Source organism: Nerophis ophidion, linkage group LG24, assembly GCF_033978795.1.
Source record: "Nerophis ophidion isolate RoL-2023_Sa linkage group LG24, RoL_Noph_v1.0, whole genome shotgun sequence".
Classification (NCBI taxonomy): Eukaryota; Metazoa; Chordata; class Actinopteri; order Syngnathiformes; family Syngnathidae; genus Nerophis; species Nerophis ophidion.
In genome coordinates, this window is record NC_084634.1 from 15,926,430 (window position 1) to 15,952,522 (window position 26,093).

General features: G+C 39.1%; 1 protein-coding gene across 12 annotated transcripts in view; it reads right to left on the reverse strand.

The window, feature by feature from the left end:
* The window catches only part of nrxn3b (neurexin 3b), a 799,837-nt gene that overhangs the window by 566,483 nt on the left and 207,261 nt on the right, over positions 1-26,093 (reverse strand). For all 12 annotated transcript variants that reach the window (XM_061886827.1, XM_061886825.1, XM_061886819.1 and 9 more), the window contains one exon: positions 25,066-25,227. In XM_061886827.1, the coding sequence (XP_061742811.1) occupies positions 25,066-25,227 (162 nt within the window). The remainder of the gene's footprint in view (positions 1-25,065; positions 25,228-26,093) is intronic.

Consider the following 26,093-nt stretch of genomic DNA (forward strand, 5'->3'; position numbering starts at 1 on the left):
TTTCCGAGTGTCTGTGTTAGTATTATTAACTGACAATGCCATTGTTTTTGTATCGTTTCAGATTCACAAATTCCTCACAACTCACCAAAACGTCACCATGGAGTTAGAATGATAAATGATAAATGGGTTTTACTTGTATAGCGCTTTTCTACCTTCAAGGTACTCAAAGCGCTTTGACACCACTTCCAAATTTACACATTCACACACACATTTACACACTGATGGAGGGAGCTGCCATGCAAGGCGCCAACCAGCACCCATCAGGAACAAGGGTGAAGTGTCTTGCTCAGGACAAAACGGATGTGACGAGGTTGGTACTAGGTGGGGATTGAACCAGGGACTCTCGGGTTGCGCACGGCCACTCTCCCACTGCGCCACACCGTCCTAGAACCTGATTAGCTGATTGGAGAGCTAGTTTGCGCAGCTCGTGGGTCCACGATGATGGCTTCTGTTTTGTTTGATCAGCCGTTCTACTGCCGTGTTACAGACACCGTTTGGAAACAATTAAAGTATGTAAATAAACATTTACATGATCTTTCTATGTAAATAATTCATGTCACAACATATATATCAACATGTATATTAATATATTATATAATATATATATATATATATATTAGTATATATGTATATAATATAATGTAATGTTATATATTACAGATAAGAACGCAATTTTGTTCTTATCCGTACTGTAAAGTTCAAATTTGAATGACAATAAAAAGTAAGTCTAAGTCTAAATATATCTGCGGCTTATAGTCCGGTGCGGCTAATATATGGACATATTTTTTTCTTCTCAATTTAAGTGGGTGAGGCATATGTACCGGTTCGCTCTATAGTCCAGAAAATACGACACTGTAATTAAAAAAGGAAATACGGTGACATTTGCATTTGTATCCGAGGGGATATGTGGTGACTAACATAAAACCGAGGACAACATCGCTCCTTTCAAATGCCAAATACGAGGTCTCTTGCCCTCTGCTCCTCTCACTCTTGCTCCTTTTCTGCCTGCCGAGCCCTCCCCTCGATTCCATGTCCGTTTAATATAAAGCCCTCTTGAATTTTAACACTTTACATCCTCATATGTATTCCCTCCCTGCTTTCGGCTCCTCCACTCGATGACAGCGCATGCTCCCCGCCGACTCCCACAGTCCAAGGTGAGTCGCCACTCCCAAGCTCCGGACCATCGGCAGGGGCCCCCACATCTCAGGCGGGATGGCGTGCGGGGAGAAGGGAGTAAAGTGTTTGCAGAAGGCGCCGACAGCTGACTGGCAAGTGGCTGGCTGCCCGCCGGCCTTCAGTCACGTGACAGGGGCTGGGGGTCCACTTGGCGGAGCAGGAGCGTGGGTGGGGCGGGTGTGAGTATTGCGCTTGGATGACATCCCCTGTAGCCTACGGGGGGGAAAGATGCACGCCGTCTGACATCTCTTGCTGGCAGACCGAGCCAAAGCAAGGTTTTCCTACACCTCTGCCTGTCCTCTTTCGGCCTACGCTGGAGCCTATCCCAGCTGGACTCTCACTATTATGTTAGATCCACTATGGACTGGACTTTCACAATATTATTATAGACCCACGCGACGTCCATTGCACCGGTCTCCTCTAGAGGGGACCCACATCTGCAGTCCTCTCCAAGGTTTCTCATAGTCATTACACTGGGTTGAGTTTTTCCTTGCCCTGATGTGGGATCTGGACCGAAGATGTTGTTTTGAGACACTTAATTGATTGATTGATTGATTGAGGGCTGACTTTGGCCGAAAGGTGGGGTACAACTCGGACTGGTCCCCGGAAAAAACCCAACTCGTTTTCATTGGGGGCCACATCCACAGTGGGGCAAAAAAGTATTTAGTCCGCCACCGATTGTGCAAGTTCTCCCACTTAAAATGATGACAGAGGTCTGTAAATTTCATCATAGGTACACTTCAACTGTGAGAGACGGAATGTGAAATAAAAATCCAGGAATTCACATTGTAGGGATTTCAAAAAATAAATTATTTGTAAATTACGGTGGAAAATAAGTATTTGGTCAACCATTCAAAGCTCTCACTGATGGAAGGAGGTTTTGGCTCAAAATCTCACGATACATGGCCTCATTCATTCTTTCCTTAACACGGATCAATCGTCATGTCCCCTTAGCAGAAAAACAGCCCCAAAGCCTGATGTTTCCACCCCCATGCTGCACAGTAGGTATGGTGTTCTTGGGATGCAACTCGGTATTCTTCTTCCTCCAAACACGACGAGTTGAGTTTATACCAAGAAGTTCTGTTTTGGTTTCATCTGACCACATGACATCCTCCCAATCCTCTGCTGTATCATCCATGTATCCATTTTGGTATAAACTCAACTCGTCGTGTTTGGAGGAAGAAGAATACTGAGTTGCATCCCAAGAACACCACACCTACTGTGAAGCATGGGGATGGAAACATTCTGCTTTGGGGCTGTTTTTCTGCTAAAGGGATAAGATGATTGAATCGTGTTAAGGAAAGAATAAATGGGGAAATGTATCGTGAGATTTTGAGCCAAAACCTCCTTCCATCAGTGAGAGTTTTGAATGGTTGACCAAATACTTATTTTCCACCATAATTTACAAATAAATTATTTGAAATTCCTACAATGTGAATTCCTGGATTCTTTTTTCACATTCTGTCTCTCGCAGTTGAAGTGTACCTATGATGAAAATTAAAGACCTCTGTCATCATTTTAAGTGAGAGAACTTGCACAATCGGTGGCTGACTAAATACTTTTTTGCCCCACTGTATATTATGGCTGCCATCAGAGGGCTGCTTGTAAAAGTGAGTAAGAAATTCATATAAAAATATAATTATAGAATAAATTTTTTTTTTTTTTTTTTTGAGCAGGCAGTTTATCGCAAAATTTTGATTCGTTTTTGCGGTGCATTACTTAAAAAAACTGAAAACCAGTATCATTGTTTTTTTACGGTAAAATTCTGGCAACAAAGCAGACCCTTTTTACAGTACAATATATGGTTGTTATATTAGGGTGTGTTACTGTCATACTTGCCAACCCTCCCGATTTTCCCAGGAGACTCCCGAATTTCAGTGCCCCTCCCGAAAATCTCCCGAGGCAATCTCTCGCCCAAATTTCCCCATTTTTTGCTGTCCTCTACAACCTGTCGTCGCCTCACCTTTTCTTCCACACTAACCACGTGCCGGCCCTGTCACATAATATATGCGGCTTTTACACACACACACACACACACACACGCACGCACGCACGCACACACACACACACACACACACACACACACACACACACACACACACACACACACACACACACACACACACACACACACACACACACACGCAGGTGAATGCAAGGCATACTTGGTCAACAGCCGTACAGGTCACACTGAGGGTGGCCGTATAAACAACTTTAACACTGTTACCAATATGCCCCACATTGTGAACCTACACCAAACAAGAATGACAAATACATTACGGAAGAACATCCGCAGCGTAACACAACATAAACACTACAGAACAAATACCCAGAACCACTTGCAGCAATAACTCTTCTGGTTCGCTACTATATACATCCTTTGCTACACCCAACCCCACCCACCTCAACTCCCCCCCCCCACTCCAAACACCCCCCAACCCCATATCCCAAATTCGGAGGTCTCAAGGTTGCCAAGTACAGTATGGTTACTGTGAGTAAAATAACAGGACGGTTGTTGTTTGTACTGTGCATTACAGCAAATAGAAAAACAGTACCATTAGTTTTTTTTACGGTAAAATTCCGGCGACACTACAGACAGTTTTTTTTTTACGTAAAATTGTGATTGTTTTTGCGGTGTATTATTTAAAACATTGAAAAACAGTACCGTTGTTGTTTTACAGTAAAATTCTGGCAACAAAGCAGGCCCTTTTTAACAGTACAATATATGGTTTTATTAGGGTGTATTACTGTAAGTAAAATTCTGGCGACAGTACCATTGTTTTTTTACGGTAAAATTCTGGCAACAAAGCGGACCCTTTTTACAGTACAATCTATGGTTGTTATATTAGGGTGTGTTGCTGTGAGTAAAATAACGAGACGGTTGTAGTTTTTACGGTGCATTACAGCAAATAGAAAAACAGTACCATTAGTTGTTTTTTTTAACGGTAAAATTCTGGCGACTTAGCGGACAGTGTTTTTGTCGTAAAATTGACAACTGTTTTTGCGATGTATTCCCGAAATATAAAAAAAAGTACCACAGTTTTTTTATGTTAAAATTCTGGCCACAGAGCAGCTTGTTTTTATTGTGAAATCAATGGTTGCTTTTGCAGCGTATTACTTAAAAACTTAAAAAGCTATACCATTGTTATTTTACAGTAATATGCTGGCGACAGAGCAGAAAGTTTATCAGAAAATCAAGATTGTGTGTGCGGTGTATTATTTAAAACATTGAAAAACGGTACCGTTGTTGTTTTATGGTAAAATTCTGGCAACAAAACAGCCAGTTTTTACACAACAATCTATGGTTGTTTTATTAGGGCATGTGACTGTGAGTAAAATAACGGTACCACGCTTTTTTACAGTAACTTTCTGGCGACAGTTTTTTTATCGTAAAATTGACTGTTTTTTGCGGTTTATTCCCGAAATATAGAGAAAAAGTACCACTGTTTTTTTACAGAAAAGTTATGCCGACAAAGCGGACAGTTTTTTTACGTAAATTGTGATTGTATTTGTGGTGTATTCCTGAAAAATGGAAACAAAAACACCACTGTTTTTTTATGGTAAAAATCTGGGGCCAATTTTTTATATTTTTGTAAAATCATGATTGATTTTGCCATGTATAACTTAAAACATTGAAAAACGGTATCGTTGTTATTTTACGGTAAAATTCTAGCAACAAAGCAGCTCCTTTTTACAGTACAATCTATGGTTGTTTTATTAAGGGGTGTTACTGTGAGTAAAACAATGTACCATGTTTTTTTACAATAAAATTCTGACGACTGAGTGGCCAGACTTTTTATCGTAAAAGTGACTGTTTTTGCGGTTTATTCCCGAAATATAGAAAAAAAGTACCACTGTTTTTTTACGGTAAAGTTCTGCCGACAAAGCGGACAGTTTTTTATCGTAAATTGTGATTGTTTTTGTGGTGTATTCCTGAAAAATGGAAAAAACCACCACTGTTTTTTTACAGTAAAATTCTGGCGACAATTTTTTTGGGGGGGAAAATCAGGATTGTTTTTGCCATGTATAACTTAAAAAATTTAATAAACGGTACCGTTGTAACTTTACCGTAAAATTCTAGCAACAAAGCAGCTACTATTTACAGTACAATCTATGGTTGTTTTACTAAGGGGTGTTACTGTGAGTCAAACAAATTTACCATATTTTTTTACAGTAGAATTCTGACAACTGAGTGGCCAGACTTTTTATCGTAAAATCAATGGTTGCTTTTGCAGCGTATTGCTAAAAAAAATTAAAAGCAGTACCACAGTTGTTTTTTTTACAGTAAAATTCTGCAGACTGAGTGGCCATTTTTATTATTTTTTATTTTAAAATCAATAGTTGTTGATTTTGTAGAGTATTAATGACAATTTGAAAAATGGCACCGCTGTTTTTTATAGTAAAACTATCTCATGATTGAACGGCCACTTGTTATTGTGAAATAGATAGTTGTTTTTATGGTATAAATAAAAAACGGTACCCTTATTTTTTGGACAGTAAAATTCTGGCAACTGAGCGGACAGGTCTTTACCATAAAAACCAAGGTTGTTTTTACAGTGTATTACCATAATTAGAAAAACGGTACCTTTGTTTTTCTTATGGTAAAATTCTGGCGACGGATAGTCTTTTACTGTAAAATTGATGGTTGTTCTTTTCAGAGTGTGTTACTGAATAGTAGAACGACAGTACCACTGTTTTTTTTACGGTAAAATTCTGGAAACTACAACTTATTTTTTTACCGTAAAATCTATTTTCATTTTTACAATGAATGATTTTACAGAAAACTTGCTTCAAAATCATAGGTCAATCAAATGTGTATTTTCGTGTTAACAAAAAAAGTTTGTACTGATATCAGTAAAATGGTTAGGAAACATAAAACTAATATGTTATTATAAATACAGATCATAGCTCCTTTGAAACCTAACTTGATAAAAATGTAACATTGCATTACCATGAACAACATTACATTCATACACATGTTGAGCAGGTATCGGAGTATTCGTTAATTTTAAGAATTTTTTTTTTACGTAAGATATTTGATTAGATGATATTGAATAAACATATATGCAAATCCATGCAGTATGTGCATATTTTTTTAAAAAGAGCCAATACATTTAGTAAAAAGGGATAAATTAGATTATTGCTGCATATCTAAATCCTGTGATTTAGAATCTCCAATTAACCCAACTTGTTTTTTCCCGCATTAGAGCAGAAGCCAGAGTACCCGAAAATAACCCAAACATCGCTACCAACATTTTTGTATTTTTTAAGGCATGCATTTGTTTGTTGTTCTTAGACTCTGTGATCAATATTCACCAAATCACAGAGGCACGGAAAACTCTCTCACTACTAAGACCCTCTGTGATCTACCCAGTGGGGAAAAAAATCTCAACTCAATTATCCGCTCATTGTCCAAGCAGAGGCGTAGAAGAAAGGTAGAACTAATGCAGGAATAGACGCTCACATCAGGGGGTTCACACAATCCACAGTTTGGATCTGCGTCACGGGTTTGGGATACAGTGATCAGTTCAGTGTACATTGTTCTTTTTAAGTACCATACACCCCAAAAACTTCAAACTGATTAGTAACACAACAATTGTCAACCCAATGTCTGACAGGATGCATTTTTTATCGACTGTAAATTCCGGAGAATGAGCCTCTGCTTTGTTCCTACTTGATGAACTCTACGGCTTATAAAACGGTGCGACTAATAATGCAAATGGTTTCCACAAAACACAAGCAAAGGCATTAAGTAGGTGTTATTAATTGTGCTATGGCACCATCTTTTGGATAAGTTTGCTCTCAGCAGGTGCTGCTGGGTGAATGGCTGCAGTATTTCTATCGTTTAAAGCTTTGGACCGGAAGTACAAGTGCCGTTCCGTTTTCTACTGTTATGGATTGTTCACTCGTGGCTCAGAGTACGTTTTTTTAGGTTTTACAATATAACTAAAACAATTCTTACTTACAAACCCGTCCCATCGTTGATGTCTGTATGAGTGTTTTCATGCATATTTGCACATGCTATTGTACTATAATGAAGAGAGCGTCATTAGCATTATGTATAATGCTAACACGTATACGAGTGTCTGTGTTAGTATTATTAACTTACAATGGCTTCCTTTTTGTATTATTCCAGTTTCACATATTATTCAGTAAATTCACCATGAATTAACGTGGACCCCGACTTAAACAAGTTGAAAAACTTATTCGGGTGTTACCATTTAGTGGTCAATTGTACGGAATATGTACTGAACTGTGCAATCTACTAATAAAAGTTTCAATCAATCAATCAATCAATCAATCAATCAATCAAACCAACACAGCTAGTGGGTCCATGACGATGACTTCTGTTTTGTTTGATCAGCCGTTTTACTGCCACATTACAGATATGTATATAGACATTTACAGATTATGCGTAAATAACTCATTACACAACGTATATATCTGCGTCTTATAGTCAGGTGCGACTGATACATGGATTTTTTTTCTTTTTATCTAAAATTTAGTGGATGCAGTTTATATACCGGTGGGCACTATACTCCGGATTAACTAAGAATAGAGCAAATACATGCACCTGGGGATAGGTTGGGCCTGTGATAAGATGGCGACTTGTCCAGGCTGTTCCCCACCTTTTGCCCGAATGCAGCTGAGATAAGCTCCAGCACCCCCCCAGCCCCCCCGTGACACCAAAAGGGATACGCGGTAGAAAATGGATGGATGGAAAACTGGGGTGGACGGATCAAAAATACTATGAATCTCATTCTCCCTTCTCCACCGCTATTTGCACCCATGGTTCGAACAACACACATTCTTTTTTTTTAATAAATGGTCCCATTCCTATTTTAAATGTGACTCGAAAATGCAATTTTGTAAGAAATTGTGTGTGAATGCTGAAAAGCCAAAACCGAACCAGTTACTGTGGCATGCTAGTCAGATTGTGTCAGGTAACAAACAATATAACTAGAGATGTCCGATAATATCGGACTGCCGATATTATTGGCCGATAAATGCTTTAAAATGTAAAATCGGAAATTATCGGTATCGGTTTCAAAAAGTACGATTTATGACTTTTTTAAAATTCCTGATAATTCCGGGTAATCCTGGAATTTTTGGAACTGGGAAACATGCTGGCTTGAATGTCCAGGGTGAACGGAGTGTGTGGATGTTGGAACGGTTCAAATCAGATTAGAAATGTGGGACATGCGGTAGATCAGGGGCGCTCACACTTTTTCTGCAGGCGAGCTACTTTTCAATTCAAGTCGAGGAGATCTACCTCATTCCTATTTATAATTTATATTTATTTATTTATGAAAGAGACATTTTTGTTAACAAGTTAATGGTGTTTAATGATAATACAAGCATGTTTAATACACAGATTCCTTTCTTTCAAGAAGACAAGAATATAAGTTGGTGTATTTGATTCTGATGACTTGCATTGATTGGAATTAGACAGTGGTGCTGATAACGTCCGCATTTTCAAATGGAGGAAAAAAAAAGTCCTCCTTTCTGTCCAATACCACATGAAAGTGGTTGGATTTGGCATCTCATTTGTCCAACTTGCATACTCGTTTTTAAACACTTTGTTATGAGAGTAGCATATGTGTGTGGCCCTTTAGTGTCTGGCAGCAGGTGAGTGACGTCAGTGAGAGTGCGGGTGGGCAAGCAAGTGAGAAAGCGGTCGCTGAGGGCGGGGGAGAAATACATTGGCATCAAACTCCGTAGCTTGCTAGCTTGTGCACGCTAGCTTTCTGAGACTCTTATTTTGTTAGCACAGGCAGGATGAAACAGGTCTTTTATGGTGAAGACAGGAACTGTGCAGTCGGTCTTTAGAGTTTTGACAGTAGGTACGGAGTCTCTAGAAATAAAATGTGTTTCTCTGCGTCCGCCCTGTTAGTGATTTTTTTCCTAAATATGAGCTCGCAGCAGCCAGCGTCATCTCACAAGATCCTCGGGTGCCGAGAATGTCAAACAACTGACGAAAGTGAAGTCTTGGTATGATTGATGATTGCTCATTTTTATGTCTATTGTTTAATGCCTGGCTTGAGATCGACTGACACACCCTCCGAAATCGACCAGTCGATCGCGATCGACGTAATGCCCACCCCTGTTCTAGATCATGGGTGTCAAATTCTGGCCCGCGGGCCAAATTTGGCCCGCCGTGTAATTTCACTATAATATCAAATTAACATTAGAGCTGGCTCGCCGCTGTAACACCACATTCACCGCTAATACTCTTACTTGCCAACCCTCCCATTTTCCCGGGAGACTCCCGAAGTTCAGTGCCCCTCCCGAATATCATCCGGGACAACAATATTTGGGGTGGGGCTTTAAAGGCACTACCTTTGGCGTTCTCTACAACCTGTCCGCTTTTCCTCCATACAAACAGCGCGCCGGCCCAGTCACATAATACATGCGGCTTATACACACACACAAGTGAATGCAATGCATACTTAGTCAACAGCCAAACAGGTCACACTGAGGGTGGCCGTATAAACAACTTTAACACTGTTACAAATATGCGCCACACTGTGAACCCACACCAAACAAGAATGACACATTTTGGGAGAACATCCGCACCGTAACACAATATAAACACAACAGAACAAATACCCAGAACCCCTTGCAGCACTAACTTCCGGGACGCTACAATATACACCCCCGCTACCACCAAACCCCATACACCTCAACCCCACCGCCAAAAAGAGGCATTCAATTTTTATTTAAATCTTATTTGACATGCCATTGATATTTTTTAATTAATTATTTGAAACTCTATTTTGCATGTCACTATAAAGTTATATAAAGCTTGCGTGTTCAATATTTAATGCAAAACTTGTTTGGGTCCTAATTAAAAGGTTAATATGTTCAACCTCGGCCCGCGGCTTTGTTCGGTTTTAAATTTTCGCCCACTCTGTATTTGAGTTTGACACCCCTGTTCTAGATGATATGAATGGGTTGGTTGTGGAATTCTTCGAATCGGCTGACAATTGTTGACGTAGTGACGGTTTGAATTGGGAATAGGTATTTCGGAAATGGTAGTTTGAATGTCCAAGGTGAGAGGAGCGTGTGGATGTTGGGATGGTTCAAATTAGATTAGAAATGGGGGATGTGCAGTAGCTTGTATAATGCCCGTTTATTCAAATGGGGAGAAAATTCAGGGAAATTCAGGGGAAACCAGGAATTTGGGGAAAGGAAAAAAAAGTTTTGGGTTCGATATATAGTATTAGAAGAGTAGTGTGGGTGGATGGATGAAAGGTCGCAATCGGGTTTAAAAATGGCGCAACATTGAGAATTTAGGGCTTTGTAGAATGGGAAATTCCAGGATTTTTTTTGTTTTTTTGATACTGGTACAATTGTTTTAGATGATATGAATGGGTTGGTGTTGGAGCTCTTCGGATCAGTTGACAAATGTTGACGTAGTAACAGTTTGAATTGGGAATAGGTATTTCGGAATTCCTGGAAATTTTGGGAAACCGGGAATTTGTACAAAAACCCCAACTAACTTTTGTTGTCCCAACTAAAAGTAATGTTTTGATGGTGGAATGGTTGGAATTGGTTGAAAACATGTGGACTGTGAAAACTTTCCTGGAAAAGGTAAAAATAGGGCTTTGGAAAACCAGGACTTCTGGGAATTTCTGGATTTCTTTTTTTATCTTGGAAAATGGTGGTTTGATTGTCCAAAGTGCGAGTAGTGTGTGGATGACGGGACGGTTCAAATTATATTAGAAATGCAGGCTTCGCAGTAATTGTATAATGAAAATGTGTTGTCAACGAGAAGAAAATTCCGGGCAATTCAGGCAAAACCAGTCATTTTGGGAAAGGAAAAACATGATTTGCGTTCGATATACCAGAATAGTAGTGCGGGTGGATAGTTAAAAGGTCACAATCTGGTTTAAAAAAGGTGCAAAAAAAAGGTGCAACATTGGAAATGTAGGGATTTGTGGAATAGCAAATTCCTGGAAATTTTAGAATTTGTGTATTTTGGAATTCCTGGATTTTTGGGAAAATTGGGAATGTGTACAAAAAAAAGAAGCAACTAACTTTTGTTGTTCCAACTAAAAGGAATGTTTTGATGGTGGTATTGGTTGGAATTGGTTACAACAATGTGGACTGTGAAAACTTTCCTGGAAGAGGTGGAAATAGGGCTTTGGAAAACCGGGACTTCTGGGAATTCCTGGATTTTTTTTTAACACAGGAAATGGGAGTTTGATTGTGCAAGGTGAGAGGAGTGTGTGGATGTTGGGATGGTTCGAATTAGATTAAAAATGTGGGATATGCAGTTACTTGTATAATGCCCATTTATTTTAAATTGGGAGAAAATTCAGGAAAATTCATGGAAAACCAGGAATTTTGCGGCGGTATAGCTCGGTTGGTAGAGTGGCCGTGTCAGCAACTTGAGGGTTGCAGGTTCGATTCCCGCTTTCGCCATCCTAGTCACTGCCGTTGTGTCCTTGGGCAAGACACAGTGCCACCCACACTGGTTTAAATGTAACTTAGATATTGGGTTTCACTATGTAAAGCGCTTTGAGTCACTAGAGAAAAGCGCTATATAAATATAATTCAATTCAATTCAACTAATTTAGGGAAAGGAAAAAAAAGTTTTGGGTTCGATATATCAGAAGAGTAGTGCGGGTGGATGTTTGAAATGTTGCAATCGGGTTTAAAAATGGCGCAACATTGAGAATTTAGGGTTTTGTAGAATGGGAAATTCTGATACTGGCACAATTGTTCTAGATCAGTGGTTCTTAACCTTGTTGGAGGTACCGAACCCCACCAGTTTCATATGCTCATTCACCGAACCCTTCTTTAGTGAAAAAAAAAATGTTTTGTTTTTTTCAAATTCAAGAAAAACTTATGTTTTTTTTATTGGTGCACAAAATAAACCCTGCATGAACATCACCTTGTTCACAGAACAAAACCAACACAGTGCAAGATTTCACAACAAACTACACACCTTACAGCCATTACCATGAATTAAATAACGTGGACCCCGACTTAAGCAAGTTGGAAAAACCTATTCGGGTGTTACCATTTAGTGGTCAATTGTACAGAATATGTACTGTACTGTGTAAACTGTACTGTTTCGTATAATGTATTTTCTTCCTTTGCAATCTGCTAGTAAAAGTTTCAATCAATCAATCAAAAAACCTGCAAATCAGATGGAAAATTAGAGGGAACATCGTTTGGGGTTATCCATAATACGCCGACAGGGAGAAGTTTTTATTTACACGATAATTCGGATGTGTCTATACTTCCGTGGCGGAGGCTCCGCCGAACCCCTGAGGCCGAGTCATCGAACCCCAAGGGTTCGATCGAACCCAGGCTAAGAACCACTGTTCTAGATGATATGATTGGGTTGGTGTTGGAATTCTTCGAATCGATTGAGCAATATTGATAACAGGTTGAATTGGGAATGGGTATTTCGGAATTCCTGGATTTTGTACTAAAAAAACCCCAACTAACCTTTGTTGTACCAACAACTACGAGGAATGTTTTGATGGTGGAATGGTTGGAATCGGTTAAAAACAATGTGGATTGTGAAAACTTTCCTGGAAGATGGGAAATAGGGCTTTGGAAAACCGGGACTTCTGAGAATTCCTGGAATTTTTTTTTTTAAACTCGGGAAATGGTAGTTTCATTGTCCAAGATGAGAGGAATGTGTGGATGGTGGGACGGTTCAAATCGGTATGTGTTTGATTGCTTCGGACCAAAGTAAACAATGGCTATGATGCAATGGACACACGGTCTAGAAGTGAAGTGAATTACATTTATATAGCACTTTTCTCTAGTGACTCAAAGCACTTTACACAGTGAAACCCAATATCTACCAACCGGCATAGCTCGGTTGGTAGAGCGGCTGTGCCAGCAACTTGAGGGTTGCAGGTTCGATTCCCGCTTCCGCCAGCCTAGTCACTGCCGTTGTGTCCTTGGGCAACACGCTTTACCCACCTGCTCCCAGTGCCACCCACACCGGTTTAAATTTAACTTAGATATTGGGTTTCACTATGTAAAGCGCTTTGAGTCACTAGAGAAAAGCGCTATATAAATATAATTCACTTCACTTCATCTAAGTTACATTTAAACCAGTGTGGGTGCCACTGGCAGCAGGTGGGTAAGGTGTCTTGCCCAAGGACACAACGGCAGTGACTAGGATGGCGGAAAAGGGAATCGAACCTGCAACCCTCAAGTTGCTGACACGGCCACTCTACCAACCGAGCTATACCGCCCCGTCTTAACACCTCAAGAGTGGTCCACGTGGTCCCAGATAGCAGATGGCTCCGTGCCTGCCTGATGGAGCGACGTGCGATGAAACACTTCCTACCACCACTGTCAGGACACGTGGTGAATCACCTCCATGATTCTGTCCCACCGTGTCACGCTCTCAAGGGGCCGGAGCATCGCCGGGGTCACACTCGGAATGTCACACATGCAAGCACGCAGATAGGAAATATTTCATTTCACCGTCTGCTTCAGACCTAGTATCCTGAATACTAAACAAGTATTGTAGGAGAGCCAGAAAACCAAAGAAAGAAATTAATTTATGCATAAAAATGCGATCCCTGTTTGTTAATCGCTGTGATGGTCAGGTGATATCATTGCCCTGGCCGGACGTCGCTGCTTTTATTGTGAAAAGAATCGACTGCGACAAGAGGCTTGCACTATTCCTCTACTTTGCTGTGCACACACATACATACATATATATATATATATATATATATATATACATACATATATATATATATATATATATATATATATATATATATATGTATGTATGTATATATATATATATATATATATATATATATATATATATACACATACATAAATATATATATACACAAAAAACCCATTTTCCATATGAGTTGGGAAATTGTGTTGGATGTAAATAAAAACAGAATACAATGATTTGCGAATCCTTTCCAAACCATATTCAGTTCAATGCACTACAAAGACAAGATATTTGATGTTCAAACTCATTCCATCAATCAATCAATGTTTACTTATATAGCCCTAAATCACTAGTGTCTCAAAGGGCTGCACAAACCACCACGACATCCTCGGTAGGCCCATATAAGGGCAAGGAAAACTCACACCCAGTGGGACGTCGGTGACAATAATGACCCAGTGGGACGTCGGTGACAATGATGACTATGAGAACCTTGGAGAGGAGGAAAGCAATGGATGTCGAGCGGGTCCAACATGATACTGTGAAAGTTCAATCCACAATAGATCCAACACAGTCGCGAGAGTCCAGTCCAAAGCGGATCCAACACAGCAGCGAGAGTCCCGTTCACAGCGGAGCCAGCAGGAAACCATCCCAAGCGGAGGCGGATCAGCATCGCAGAGATGTCCCCAGCCGATACACTGGCAAGCAGTACATGGCCACCGGATCGGACCGGACCCCCTCCACAAAGGAGAGTGGGACATAGAAGAAAAAGAAAAGAAACGGCAGATCAACTGGTCTAAAAAGGGAGTCTATTTAAAGGCTAGAGTATACAAATGAGTTTTAAGGTGAGACTTAAATGCGTCTACTGAGGTAGCATCTCGAACTGTTACCGGGAGGGCATTCCAGAGTACTGGAGCCCGAACGGAAAACGCTCTATAGCCCGCAGACTTTTTTTGGGCTTTGGGAATCACTAACAAGCCGGAGTCCTTTGAACGCAGATTTCTTGCCGGGACATATGGTACAATACAATCGGCAAGATAGGATGGAGCTAGACCGTGTAGTATTTTATACGTAAGTAGTAAAACCTTAAAGTCGCATCTTAAGTGCACAGGAAGCCAGTGCAGGTGAGCCAGTACAGTGAGCCAAGGTAGTTAGGAAAGGGCATGTTCACCACTTTGTTACATCACCTTTTTTTTAACAACACTCAATAAACGTTTTGGAACTGAGGAAACTAATTGTTGAAGCTTTGAAAGTGGAATTCTTTCCCATTCTTGTTTTATGTAGAACTTCAGTCGTTCAACAGTCCGGGGTCTCCAATGTAGTATTTTACGCTTCATAAAGCGCCACACATTTTCGATGGGAGACAGGTCTGGACTGCAGGCGGGCAAGGGAAGTACCCGCCCTCTTTTTTTATGAAGCCACGCTGATGTGGCTTGTCATTGTCTTGCTGAAATAAGTAGGGGCGTCCATGTAAAAGAAGGCGCTTAGATGGGTGCATATGTTTTCCAAATCCTGTAAGTACCTTTCAGCATTAATGGTGCCTTCACAGATGTGTAAGTTACCCAAGCCTTGGGCACTAATGCACCCCCATACCATCACAGACGCTGGCTTTTGAACTTTGCATCGATAACAGTCTGGATGGTTCGCTTCCCCTTTGGTCCTGATGACACGATGTTGAATATTTCCAAAAACAATTTGAAATGTGGACTCGTCAGACCACAGAACACTTTTTCACTTTGCATCCATCCATCTTAGATGATCGCGGGACCAGAGAAGCCAGCGGCGTTTCTGGATGTTGTTGATAAATGGCTTTCGCTTTGCAGAGTAGAGCTTGAACTTGCACTTACAGATGTAGCAACAAACTGTATTACGTGACGGTGGTTTTCTGAAGTGTTCCTGAGCCCATGTGGTGATATCCTTTAGATATTGATGTCGGTTTTTGATACAGTGCCATCTAAGGGATCGAAGGTCATGGTCATTCAATGTTGGTTTCCAGCCATGCCGCTTACATGGAGTGATTTCTCCAGATTCTCTGAACCTTTTGATGATATTATGGACTGTAGATGTTGAAATCCCTAAATTTCTTGCAATTGCACTTTGAAAAACGATGTTTTTAAACTGCTTGACTGTTTGCTCAAGCAGTTGTGGACAAAGGGGTGTACCTCGCCCCATCCTTTCTTGTGAAGGACTGAGCATTTTTTGAGAAGCTGTTTTTATACCCAATCATGGCACCCACCTGTTCCCAATTAGCCTGCATACCTGTGGGATGTTCCAAAATAAGTGGTTTATGAGCATTCCTCAACTTTATCAGTATTTATTGCCACCTTTCCCAACTTCTTTGTCACGTGTTGTTGGCATCAAATTCTAAAGTTAATGATTATTTGCAAATAAAAATGTTTATCAGTTTGTACATCAAATATGTTGTCTTTGTAGCAGATTCAACTGAATATGGGTTGAAAATGATTTGCAAATCATTGTATTTCGTTTATATTTACATCTAACACAATTTCCCAACTCATATGGAAACAGGGTTTGTATATATATATATATATATATATATATATATATATACACAAACTTACATACAGTCAAAGTTGCTGTGGTTTTTCTTCGTTATGCAGTGCTCAATACCGGGGTAGAGCGGAATATACGTTACGTCAGGAAAAAATACAGACGCTATATCATCCCTACAAGCCTGTTTTGCAGGTTTCTTCCTCGCACTCATTGACAAGCACTTCCCCAAAAAACATGCATTCAAACATATCCAACAAGAACACCTTGAAACTTAGCTACAGCTGCATGATTGATATCAAACAAACCATTGACTCACACAACAAAAATATCCTGAGCACTCACAGACAAGCAACCCCTAACGACTCTAACTCAAGAGATAGCTGCAATTGCAGACAAAGGATTACCTGCCTACACAACGGAAACTGTTTAAAATCAGCTGTTTACTAAGCCAGCATCACTCGCAAGGACAACTCAGACACAGAGACTTAAATTGGACTCACAGAAAACACCTTTAAAACCCGTTATAACAATCACACAGCATCATTTAGCAAGCCCCAACTCAAGAACTCTACAGAGCTGAGTAAATACATATGGACTCTTAAAAACAATACTATTGATCACACCATTACATTGCAAATTATCACATCTAGTTCACCATACAACAGTGCAAACCTGTGTCTAAAAAAACATTTTTAAATTATACACCACCCCAGCATGTCGACTTTAAACAAACATAACGAACTGGTCTCATAATGCCGACACAGAAGCAAGGTGCTATTGTGCAACAATGGCCACACCCCCATGTAAGGTATACTATATATACATGTAATAGCCACAGAAACTTCAATAATATATCGTGACGAGCAGGGAAACATGCAAAACAGGGTTGTAGGGATGATATAGCCTCTGTTTTTACCTGGCCTAACGTATATATATATATATATATATATATATATATATATATATATATATATATATATGTAAGTGTGGGAAAAATCACAAGACTACTTCATCTCTACAGAACTTTTTCATGAGGGGTTCCCTCAATCGTCAGGAGATTTATATATATATATTTTATAAATACTGTTTATATGTATATATATATATATATATATATATATATATACACATATATATTTATATATACACATATATATACACCTATATACATATACACATATATATACACACATATATACATATACACATATATATATATATATATACATACACACATATATATATATATATATATATATATATATATATATATATATATATATATATATACAGTGGGGCAAAAAAGTATTTAGTCAGCCACTGATTGTGCAAGTTCTCCATCTTAAAATGATGACAGAGGTCTGTAATTTTCATCATAGGTACACTTCAACTGTGAGAGACAGAATGTGAAAAAAAATTTCAGGAATTCACATTGTAGGAATTTTAAAGAATTTATTTGTAAATTATGGTGGAAACTAAGTATTTGGTCAACCATTCAGAGCTCTCACTGATGGAAGGAGGTGTTGGCTCAAAATCTCACGATACATGGCCCCATTCATTCTTTCCTTAACACGGATCAATCGTCCTGTCCCGTTAGCAGAAAAACAGCCCCAAAACATGATGTTTCCACCCCCATGCTTCACAGTAGGTATGGTGTTCTTGGGATGCAACTCAGTATTCTACTTCCTTCAAACACGACGGGTGGAGTTTATACCAAAAAGTTATATTTTGGTTTCATCTGACCACATGATACTCTCCCAATCCTCTGCTGTATCCTCCATGTATCCATTTTGGTATAAACTCATCTCGTCGTGTTTGGAGGAAGAAGAATACTGAGTTGCATCCCAAGAACACCACACCTACTGTGAAGCACGGGGGTGGAAACATCATGCTTTGGGGCTGTTTTTCTGCTAAGGGGACAGGACGACTGATCCGTGTTAAGGAAAGAATGAATGGGGCCATGTATCGTGAGATTTTGAGCCAAAACCTCCTTCCATCAGTGAGAGCTTTGAATGGTTGACCAAATACTTATAATAATATTTACATAATTTACAAATAAATTCCTTAAAATTCCTACAATGTGAATTCCTGAATTTGTTTTTTCACATTCTGTCTCTCACAGTTGAGACCTCTGTCATCATTTTAAGTGGGAGAACTTGCACAATCAGTGGCTGACTAAATACTGTTTTTGCCCCACTGTGTATATTTATATATATATATATATATATATATATATATATATATAAGGGATGATATAGCCTTTCATGTCCTATCTACACTTCTGTTAAAATGTAATAATCACTTATTCTTCTGTTGTTTGGATACTTTACATTAGTTTTGGATGATACCACAATTTTGGGTATCAATCCGATACCAAGTCATTACAGGATGATACATTGGTCATATTCAAAGTCCTCATGTGTTCAGGGACATATTTCCTGAGTTTATAAACATAATATAAAAAAATAAAAATACGAAAGAAGATGTAGTAATGCCAAAAAAAAGTTATAATCATAGTAGTATTGACTAGATACGCTCCTGTAATTGGTATCATTACAGTGTATGTTAGGTGTAGATCCACCAATGGCGGACCGGTACTTTTCAGAAGCTGTATAGTACCGATTCATTAGTAACGCGGTACTATACTAATACCGGTGTACCGTACAACTCTAATTCACACTTGTAAACACAAACAGCTACTAAATAAATCCAAAGTTACTCACCGGATACAGAATACTTGAGTAGTTTTTTTCACTATTTACCTATTTTTACTCAAGGTATTGTCTGGATGACGACTTTTACTTGAGTAAAGTGGCAGTACTCTTACTTGAGTATGTTGTATTCATAGTCTACCCACCTCTGACAACGTAGCGAGACTGAAATAGCATGTTGTATTGCTAAAAGTGGATACATCATAAATTTGTCAGATTTATTCATCAGCAGCTATTTCCTTTTTTTTTTTTTTTCTCCGGTTGCTGCCCATCGGGAGACGTTCTTGCGGCGTACTCAAGCTGATGCTGCAAATTGCATGTGACAGGAGCAATTTTTTAGGATATTTCCCTCAGAGCAAGTCTAATGAATGACTTTCGACACAGAAATACGGGTTGTTTTGCTACTCCCTAAGCCGACTCAGCACATTTAATTGACAACGTAATTTTATTATGTTGCCTTTCTGGCCTTCTTCTGGGGAAACAACCCACAATTAAAACAGTTGTTCAAGCTCAGGCTTTAAAAGAACGTTTTTTTTCCCAAATCTCTAAAGGGATTTAACATGCACTTAATTGAGTTATGAAACGGGGTGAGAACCAATTGTCCAAATTACCGGATGGTTGAAATTTTGCCCATGTTTTGAATGTTTTTTTCTTCGTCATACGAGTCAGCTAACAAAGCTGGCAAACTACAACATCCGGCATGCAGAACACAAACTTTGCATCAATTTACTTAATTTCATTAATGATTAAACAGCTAATATACCTTCAGAGTGTACATCAAAGATAAAGTTCCAATGATTGTCACACACACTGCATTTCATCCATCACCCTTGATCACCCCCTGGGAGGTGAGGGGAGCAGTGAGCAGCAGCGGTGGCTGCGCCCGGGAATCATTTTCGGTGATTTAACCCCCACTTCCGACCCTCGATGCTGAGTGTCAAGCAGGGAGGTAATGGGGCCTATTTTTATAGTCTTTGGTATGACTCGGCCGGGGTTTGAACTCACAACCTACCGATCTCAGGGCGGACACTCTAACCACTAGGCCACTGACTAGGTTATACTAAACATTAGCCATGTTTAGAATGTTTTATTTCATTTTAAAATCTCTAGTTATATGAGCTAGCTAATGCAGCTGTAGCTAGGAAATAAACTACAAAGTCAGACTAGCAGCAAACAGGCTTTGCTACAATTCCATACTTAGATTAGTGTTTTAATCTTGAAATATCCATCCATCCATCCATTTTCTACCGCTTATTCCCTTTTGGGGTGGCAGGGGGCGCTGGTGCCTATCTCAGCTACAATCAGGCGGAAGGCGGGGTACACCCTGGACAAATCGCCAGCTCATCGCAGGACCAACACAGATAGACAGACAACATTCACACTCAAATTCACACACTAGGGCCAATTTAGTGTTGCCAATCAACCTATCCCCAGGTGCATGTCTTTGGAAGTGGGAGAAAGCCGGAGTACCCGGAGGGAACCCACGCATTCACGGGGAGAACATGCAAACTCCACACAGAAAGAACCCGAGCCTGGATTTGAACCCAGGACTGTAGGACCTTCGTATTGTGAGGCAGACGCACTAACCCCTCATCCACCGTGAAGCCAAGAGCCGACTTATTACCAAAATTTTCTCACCAAAACCTGCCGGTTGACATGTGGTAGGGAACCATGTTTGCTTGACCCCTCTGTTCCATATTAAAGCTTCACCTTCGGGAATGTAAACAAGGAAACACCGGCTGTGTTGAGCGTCATACTAGCTAGATAACGTGGCTGTAACCAGTGAACTACAATCTCAGATGAGCAGCAAACGGACTTCCCTAATTTACTACATTTCATGAATGATTGGACAACTAATCTACATTTACAATTTACATTAATCATGTTTTGAATGTTCGCTTGTCATTGGAGCTAGCTAATGCGGCTGTAGCTACTAAGTTACGATCTCAGGTTAGCAGCGAACTGACTTCACTACAATTAACTACATTTCACAAATGATTAAATGGTAAATTTACTTTCATAAATTAGTCAATCCGTGTTTTGAATGTTGGTTATAGTTAAATAGCTTTCTCACTTTTAAGTAGCAAACTCGTAATATGGGTCAGCTAACACGTTTGAAGCTACTAAATTAGAATGTCAGACTAGCTGCAAACAGACTTTGCTACAATTTACTACATTTCTAGAATGATTAGCTCGCCTTCTTTCAAAATTTACATTAGCCATGCTTAGAATATTGTTCTTATCTTAGAATATTGAACGTCATACCAGCTAGCTAAAGCGGCTGTAACTAGTTAACTACGAGATCAGACTAGCAGCAAACGAACTTTGCTACAATTGACTACATTTCTAGAATGATTAGCTTGCCTTTTTTAAAAATTTACACAAGCCATGCTTAAACTATAGTTCTCATCTTGAAATATTGAGTGTCATACCAGCTAGATAACGCGGTTGTAACTAGTTAACTACCATGTCAGACGAGCAGCAAACGGACTTTGCTAATTTACTACATTTCATGAATGATTGGACAACTAATCTACATTCAAAATTTACATGAGCCTCATTGAATGTTAGTTTTTCTTCAACATCGCTTGTCGTTGGAGTTGGCTAACACGGTTGTAGCTACTCAGTTACGGTGTTTGACAAGCAGCAAACTGACTTCTTTACCACTAACTACATTTCACAAATTATTATATTGTAAATTTATTTTCGTAAATTACTAAACCTGTGCTTTGAATGTTGGTTCTATTTCAAATTGCCTGTCATACAAGCTTACTCACTCAAAGTAGCAAACTCGTAATATGAGTCGGCTAACACGGTTGTAGCTACTGAGTTACAATGTCAGACTAGCCGCAAACAGACTTTGCTACAATTTACTACATTTCTAAAATGATTAGCTCACCTTCTTTCAACATGTACAATAGCCATGCTTAGATTATTGTTCTTATCTTGAAATATTGAGCGTCATACCAGCTAGATAACGTGGCTGTAACTAGTTAACTACGATCTCAGACAAGCAGCAAACGGACTTTACTAATTTACTACATTTCATGAATGATTGGACAACTAATCTACACTCACAATTTTCATTAACCATGTTTTGAACGTTGTTATTTTTTCTTCAAAATCGCTTGTCATTGGAGCTAGCTAATACTAAGTTACGGAGTCAGGCTAGAAGAGAACTGACTTCATTACAATTAAATACATTTCACAAATTACTAAAGAGTAAATTTACTTTCATAATTTACTCAATCCATGTTTTGAATGTTGGTTTTATTTAAAATTGCTTGTCATACAAGCTATATAAAGTAGCAAACTCGTCATATGAGTCGGCTAACATTGTTGTAGCTACTAAGTTACGATGTCAGAGTAGCCTCAAACAGACTTTGCTACAATTTACTAAATTTCTAGAATGATTAACTTGTCTTTTTTTAAAATTTACATAAGCCATGCTTAAACTATAGTTCTTATCTTGAAATATTGAGTGTCATACCAGCTAGATAACGCGGCTGTAACTAGTTAACTACCATGTCAGACGAGCAGCAAACGGACTTTGCTAATTTACTACATTTCATGAATGATTGGACAACTAATCTACATTCAAAATTTACATTAGCCATGTTGAAAGTTAGTTTTTCTTCAACATCGCTTGTTGTTGGAGTTGGCTAACACGATTGTAGCTACTAAGTTACAATGTCAGGCTTAGCAGCCAACTGACTTCACTACAATTAACTACATTTCACAAATTATTATATTGAAAGTATACTTTCATAAATTACTAAATCCGTGCTTTGAATGTTGGTTCTATTTAAAATTCCTGTCATACAAGCTTTCTCACTCTAAGTAGCAAACTCGTAATATGAGTCGGCTAACACGGTTGTAGCTGCTAAGTTACAATGTCAGACTAGCCGCAAACAGACTTTGCTACAATTTACTACATTTCTAGAATGATTAGCTCACCTTTCAACATGTACATTAGCCATGCTTAGATTATTGTTCTTATCTTGAAATATTGAGTGTCATACCAGCTAGATAACATGGCTGTAACTAGTTAACTACGATCTCAGACAAGCAGCAAACGGACTTTTATAATTTACTACATTTCATGAATGATTGGACAACTAATCTACACTCACAATTTTCATTAACCATGATTTGAACGTTGTTATTTTTCTTCAAAATCGCTTGTAATTGGAGCTAGCTAATACTAAGTTATGAATTCAGGCTAGCAGCAATCTGACTTCACTACAATTGACTACATTTCACATATTACTAAATGGCAAATTTACTTTCATAATTTACTCAATCCGTCTTTTGAATGTTGGTTTTGTTTAAAATTGCTTGTTATACAAGCTATATAAAGTAGCAAACTCGTCATATGAGTCGGCTATCATGGTTGTAGCTACTAAGTTACAATGTCGGACTAGCCGCAAACAGACTTTGCTACAATTTACTACATTTCTAAAATGATTAGCTCACCTTCTTTCAACATGTACAATACCCATGCTTAGATTATTGTTCTTATCTTGAAATATTGAGCGTTATACCAGCTAGATAACGTGGCTGTAACTAGTTAACCACGATCTCAGACAAGCAGCAAACAGACTTTACTCATTTACTGCATTTCATGAATGATTGGACAACTAATCTACACTCACAATTTTCGTTAAGCAAGTTTTGAACGTTGTTATTTTTTCTTCAAAATCGCTTGTCATTGGAGCTAGCTAATACTAAGTTACGAAGTCAGGCTAGAAGAGAACTGACTTCATTACAATTAAATACATTTCACACATTACTAAAGAGTAAATTCACTTTCATAATTTACTCAATCCATGTTTTGAATGTTGGTCTTATTTAAAATTGCTTGTCATACAAGCTATATAAAGTAGCAAACTCGTCATATGAGTCGGCTATCATGGTTGTAGCTACTAAGTTACGATGTCAGAGTAGCCTCAAACAGACTTTGCTACAATTGACTACATTTCTAGAATGATTAGCTTGCCTTTTTTAAAAATTGACATAAGCCATGCTTAAACTATAGTTCTCATCTTGAAATATTGAGTGTCATACCAGCTAGATAACGCGGCTGTAACTAGTTAACTACGATGTCAGACGAGCAGCAAACGGACTTTGCTAATTTACTACATTTCATGAATGATTGGACAACTAATCTACATTCAAAATTTACATGAGCCTTATTGAATGTTAGTTTTTCTTCAACATCGCTTGTCGTTGGAGTTGGCTAACACGGTTGTAGCCACAAAGTTACGATGTCTGACTAGCAGCAAACTGACTTCTCTACCACTAACTACATTTCACAAATGATTATATGATAAATGTACTTTCATAAATGACTAAATCCGTGGTTTGAATGTTGATTTTATTTAAAAAGCTTTCTCACTGTACGTAGCAAACTCGTAATATGAGTCGGCTAACACGTTTGTAGCTACTAAGTTACAATGTCGGACTATTCGCCCACATACTTTGCTACAATTTACTAAATCTGTAGAATGATTCGATCGCCTTATTTCAAAATTTACATTAGCCATACTTAGAATATTGTTCTTAATTTTAAATATTGAACGTTATACCAACTAGCTAACGCGGCTGTAACTAGACAACTACGATGTCAGACTAGCAGCAAACGGACTTCACTAATTTACTACATTTCATGAGGAAGACAATCTACGTTCAGGGTTGACATTTGTCACGTTAACGTTATTTTACTTTAGAAACACTCGTCATGACGACCGAGCTAACGGCTATTGTACATATTGTAGCTGTAATGAATACTGAATAGTGCGATGTTTGCTTAGTAAAGCCAATTATTTAGTAGTAGCAGCTGCCAAGCAGCCCCTGGGTGATGAAGTCTTATTTGCTGGGGAGTTTTTCCACCACTTCATCCTTGGTCTGCGTTCCGAGGGGGTAAACAAAACACCCCACAGAGTACTGAGCCGGCCACGGACACGCTTGATTCTTTCAGGAAGGTTGTCCTACCTCCTTGAGGCAGCCCATGAAATTGTTGCTGACGGGAGATCCAGGAAGGTCCGCGGTGCTGGGGCTCCCGCCCACATAGAAGAAGTCATCCGAGCCCAGCATGGTGTAGTCTTCCTGGGTGTAGCCCGTGGTGGTGAGGATCCCATCCACGGATATGGTCACCTGTCGGGTGGGGTAACACATAGCGAAAGCCCAACAATTACAATCTAGCATTCGATATGGCGCTGCGTATAAAAAAAAAACACACCTCCTTCCTTGGTCTGCATTCAAAAATTAGGTATTTTCGCACGTCATTTTTGAGCTTTTTTAGTTACTTGATCGATTTGGACCAGACAGCGTTTGGATTGGGGTAATGGATTTTTAGCCATAGGTATCACAGGACAGGTAAAGAAAATATGGCAGAGGCATATTTTCTTTATCTTTGATGGGGGTAAGAAAATGGATCCTAGGTTTGGTTTGGATATTTTAGGTCGGGGGAAGGGTTAGTACAATGCTCAAACCAAGGACAAATTGTGGACACTTGTCTTAGGTTCAGGGATCCGTCTTGTAATTGCAGACACACACACACACACACACACACACGTATTCTCCCGCACTCTTCTCTCTTGTACACACGTGCAAAACAAAGGAGGCGCTTTTTCACACCACGACAACTTGCAAAACCAAGACCATCACTGTTAGAAAAAACAAACAAACAAAAAAAACAACAAACATTTAACTGAACAGGTAAGGGATTCATCGGATGGTTCCGGACAAAGCTCAGGCGGACCACACCAGGTGCAGAGTCGCATGCACATTCAAGAAGACCCAGGCCCATATCCGAACCTTTTCTCAGAATAGCTGCAGCTGATCTCTGATCTGTTTTTTCTGCTCAAGTGCAAGGGTTGCGCTTTAAAGGGGAACCGCACCTTTGGGGGGATTTCGCCTATTATTCACAATCCTTACGTAAGACAAGAACACAAGTTTCTATGTGTATATATATATATATATATATATATATATATATATATATATATATATATATATAT